Below are 5,259 nucleotides of genomic sequence, written 5' to 3' on the forward strand. Positions count from 1 at the left end.
CTTTTTTTTTATCCCCCTTTTCCTCCCCCTCACTCAAAATCGGAGCTTGCGCGAAGGTTTTTGCCACGCGAGCCGCTCTTATCTCACACTGATCGATGCGACGCACGACGGAAACTGGAGCGCGTCAAGGTGTAAAGTCGTCGACACCAAGTTACACGGAGATAAACGGGTGTAGCGATCAACCATCAGCAAATCGCATTTTCCCGCCGTATCTCTTCTCGCGCGGTGACGAAATTGATTGCTGGTCGATGAGATTTACAAAACGACGACGCAAAACTCGCCCGAACGTCGCACGAAGATACTGGAGAACGTCGCGAGAAGCTAGCGGAGAGCTTTATAAGGATTTATTAATAGATGAGCTTCCACTGTCACGACGAATTCTTGTCGAGAGCTTTTATCGATAACTTTATCGATAATTATCAAGAAGGTTTATCGATAATATCGAGACTGTCAAACTCTTCGATAGCTCTCCAACATCACTACGCAGTGACGTTACGTTAAGGGTGAGTCACATTTTCGCGCATGCGTACTAAAGTCGAAAATTCAGTAACGTATACAGTTTAGAGAGATATCTATTTATCTATATATAGGTCTGGCGGGATTTTATTTTATAATCGTTTTATTTTAATATTATTCTATTTTCATTTTTAAACTAATATTAATTTATATTTTAAGTATATTTATTATTATTTCTTTACAGCTGAAGATTCATTAAATTAATTAAAGTCGAAACTTGTACCAGAGAGAATCCTCTCTGCTTGTATCATTAATTATTGATATTATAGAATAATATAAGAAGAAATAAAGAAATAAATTATTTATTCTCAAAATCATATATCTTCTTTTCTCGTCTTCGATAGATTAAAAATTTCTACATTGCTTTACAATTCTTATTAATTTTCTCAAGGTTAATACTTAATATAATTTTTATAACGTTCATTTTCCATCAATGTAGACTAACTTTAATCTCAGTATGTACGTTTGATTAATTTTTTTTCACATGTAATAATTAGTTCTAATAATTAATTAGAAAAAAAAAGTAAATTAATCAAGATTAAAGTTAATCTACATCAATAGAAATGGGCCTAAAAACATCAAAATAGGGTCCTTATAGAACCTTTATAGATTCAAAGTTAGTACGGCATTAATGCCACGCTCGAATGTGCAATCGCAATGTATATACGTATGCATGTGTGTATGCATGTATGTACATGCACCATACGCTAGTACCAAACAATACTGATCCAACCATTCCAACCGCCAACGTTTGCGTCCGCCGTCCAGTTCAGTCCGATTGTCCGATTGCCATCTGATCGATCAGTTTTAAGGTCCGAGTGACTTTTGCGCCGAAAACATGACAACGGCGGCAAGACCGACCTTCGAGCCTGCTCGAGGAGGGCAAGGACGAGGAGAGAAGGATCTGAGTGCAATCTCGAAGCAGTACAGCAGCAGGGATTTGCCGTCGCACACGAAGCTGAAGTATAGGTAAGCAGCAAATCACAAATTCGACACGAACTTGGAAGTCGCCGTCGATTTTCCATGATCCAATGACGATTACGCGCTAATCTTCAATTATCAATGCACAAAAAGGAATTCGCATCCCTGCTCCCGGTCCATTTATGTTGACAGACTATTTTGAGGTTATGATAACCAAAGATGCAATGGTTAGGTTTGAACTTGTCCTCTCCCCTTTTTCCCTTCAAAATAAATGTATATTTCCTCTGGTTTAGAAAGCATAAATACAAATGAGAGAAATATGTAATATATAAATCGAGCATGTAACACCAACACTCACTATCATAGACAGTCTATTGAAAGTTTCATAACTGGCACAATTTGGACAAACGGCGAATAAATATGTTATTTTTTTTTATTTTTTATTATTATTATTATATTTTGTAGATATGTATATCAACAGGATGATAATTTTTTAATTTTATTTGATACTGCACTCTATGTTATGCAATAACTCTTGTTATTGCATTGAATTATATGTATGGAATAAATAACTGGAAAATATTGTGGCTCTTTCGCTGCAAGATTTATTCGTGTTGCTCGAAATTTTCAAAAATTATTGCACTTAAAATCAGATAAATATATATTTGAACATTGAAGAGAAAGCAAAGATTCTGAGTGCAATTGTAATTAATTACCTAGTCTTTTAAAGTTGGTTTTTGCATTCAAGTCGATGTTCTTTATTTTGTACAAATGCAAAAGTGCCATGTTCATGACTGTACTATACGGATAAAATATTGGCCATTGGATAATAATATTTATAATGTTATAAAAATATAACATGAATATTTAATAATGTTATAAATATATATATATTACAGTTGCAGAACTACAAAATCATAGTTCCTCTTCTGTGTTGACAAATTGACAATTCGTTGTTCTAGGAATAAATCTTTGCTTGTCACTATTTCTCTGGAATACCATGAAATTTATTTTCCATATAGCTGATTCGATACACAGTCACCTTTTTTGAAACAGATTTACATAGCGTGGATTATAAACGCAATATTGTGCTATGCTTATTTATGGCGCATTTGTATAATAACAAGTCATGAATTTAGTATTGTATTATAAACTAAATGTTCAGGTATTAATATCATTGATGAAAATCAATAATGTTTGTACTCTTCAATTATACTCAGGTCTTCCTACAACATCCATTTAATTATACAAAAGCCAGAACTATCTAACTTTAATAGTAAACTTTATCAATGTATATGATAATCTATTAAGAAACATATGACAGAGCATTGCATCTAGGATATATAAAAGAATGAAATTCCAGGGGAAAAAATTGTATATAGGACTATACAGAGAATATTTTGTGAGACTAATTTTGTTGTTTCTCTGTAGGGAACATGGTCAAGGAACAATCGAGGAATTGCGAAACCGAGATTTCAGGAAGGAATTGGAGGAAAGAGAGCGTACAGACAAGGATAAAGGATCAGGCCGTCGTGCCATTGAACCTTCCAGAGAATCGACTACGTCCAGTACGAAGAGGCAAAAGTTAGACCAAGTTCCTGCTGCCAGCCTAGATGCGGATGATCCACTCGATGAGGACGAGTCAGATTCTGATAGCGAAGAAGACGACACTGCTGCGCTCATGGCCGAACTTCAGAGGATTAAGAAAGAGCGAGCGGCAGAACAAGCTAAGAAAGTGAGTGCTGCGTTTTGTCCACTCTTGGAAAAAATTAAAAAAAAAATTTTTTTTAACGTTATGTACTGTTATAGCTGCGTGAAGTTGGCACCCTTAAATACAAATTTTGACAAAATCTGTATGGCATTAGATTATCCATTATTTGTCCATATTTGTCCAATAATAATAATTTTTTGTCCACTTTTGGAAAAAATTAAAAAAAGAAATTTTTTTTAACGTAAGCACCCCTAAGTGCATTTTTTTTAAATTACATACGGGATTCGACAAATTGTCCACAATTTGTCTGCATTTGTCCATCAATAATCGTTTTTTGTCCACCTTGCTACAAAAAATTATAAACAAATTAAAAATTAGAGCAATAATTTTTTTCAAGAGTGGACAAAAAATGATTATTATTGGACAAATATGGACAAATAGTGGACAATCTAATGCCATATAGATTTTGTCAAAATTCGCACTTAGGAGTGCCAACTTCACACAGCTGAAAGTGAGTGCTAAGCCACATTAGAATACTTCGGCTCTTGCTGTCTTTGTCTCCTTCACGTATCTTTTGTGTCTAAAAGATAAAATATATTAATATTGTCTTGCGTATTGCAGGAAATGGAGAAACGTCAAGAGGAGGAAAGAATACGCATGGAAAATATTCTTTCGGGAAATCCTCTGTTGAATTATTCTTCGCAGAGTGGAAGAGTGGACATGAAAGTACGAAGACGATGGGATGACGACGTCGTCTTTAAAAATTGCGCACGTTCCGAACCGAAAAAGAAACACGACGTCTTTATTAACGATTCCCTGCGAAGTGAATTCCATCGCAAATTTATGGAGAAGTATGTTAAGTAATTTATTGATTATGAGTATCAGCGTTGTAAATAATTTTTTTATGCATTATTGAATAAAAGTGTATTTCCTCTCATCTATTCATCGCGTCGACATTATTGATCTTAAACCGACAGTTGAGTTAAATTATGATTATCTAATTACCTATTATCTAAATTACCTGTGTGCAATTCTTCATTACTGAAGGTGGTTGTAAAAGAAACAGAATTAATACGCAGTTATTAAGTAATTATTTAGCTAAATTGAAATATTAAATTATCAGATATGTTGATATTGTGTTATATATCACTCACTTGTTGCAACATAACTAAAAAATTATTAAATTGATTGCGTAAAGAAATAGAAACATAAAGGAAAAAAGAAAAAGCATAAAAGGGTGTACTTTTATTCCTCTATAATCAATTACACCAAAATTGCATTTTAAGATTAATATTTCGAAACGTTCAAATTTTATTTTTTAGAAAATTTTGTTTTCTGAATTGTGTCATGCAAATGAACGATATGTATATCGTGTTTTGAAATGAAACTTTGTATTGATGGATACTTATAATTGTGGCTCTTTTGCAAGAATGTTTCAATGAAAAAAAAGGAAAGAAATTTCTTTCGTAAATATTTCCTAAACAGAATCAGTTTTATTAATTAGATCAAACTCTGAAATGTTATTAAATAAATACTAATTTGAGATTCAATGGAAACAATCTTCCACAAATGTTCAAAATGATGTTTGTCCACATTGTCTGAAACGTTCACTCATAGATAGCATTATATGTTAAATAATATTCTGGTCGATTGCAGCACAAGCTCATTTTATGCTTCCTCTCATGTTTTCTTTCACAGTCAGATAACCATTAAAGATCATGATTAGCGTCATGATACACATCTTTCAATTTTTCTCGTAAGAAGGAAACAGTGTTAAATCTAACAGTGTTAAATCTAACGATTATCATGGCCATTTATGATTCTGATCCATTCGTCCAATCCAACGATTTTCGAATTTTCTATTCAAAATGTATTCTCTTTCGGAAACATTCACGAAAGGAATTTTTCACATAAATCCTTTCTTAACTTTTTTCATGTCCGTGACTTTGAGTGACCTTAATTATCCATGATCATTGAAATTGTCTTGGAAAAGGCTACAATCGTAAGTGTCCAACAATGTATGGTTTCATTTTTTTTTAATGCAGATAACCTTCAAATTCCTTAAGCGTCTTTTTGGAAAAAAATATTCACCATTGCATGATGTTCTTTCA

The 5,259-nt window shown here is 33.2% G+C and overlaps 1 protein-coding gene across 1 annotated transcript; it reads left to right on the forward strand.

The window, feature by feature from the left end:
- The first annotated feature begins 1,203 nt into the window (after positions 1 to 1,203).
- Positions 1,204 to 4,089, forward strand: LOC105461204 (protein CWC15 homolog B). The gene is made up of 3 exons (XM_011707688.1): positions 1,204 to 1,485; positions 2,869 to 3,172; positions 3,770 to 4,089. The coding sequence occupies exons 1-3, from the start codon at positions 1,355 to 1,357 to the stop codon at positions 4,010 to 4,012; spliced, it is 678 nt and encodes a 225-aa protein (XP_011705990.1). The 5' UTR covers positions 1,204 to 1,354; the 3' UTR covers positions 4,013 to 4,089.
- Positions 4,090 to 5,259: the final 1,170 nt, after the last annotated feature.

The sequence above is a fragment of the Wasmannia auropunctata genome, unplaced genomic scaffold (assembly GCF_000956235.1).
Source record: "Wasmannia auropunctata unplaced genomic scaffold, wasmannia.A_1.0 LD307392.1, whole genome shotgun sequence".
NCBI classification, from domain to species: Eukaryota; Metazoa; Arthropoda; class Insecta; order Hymenoptera; family Formicidae; genus Wasmannia; species Wasmannia auropunctata.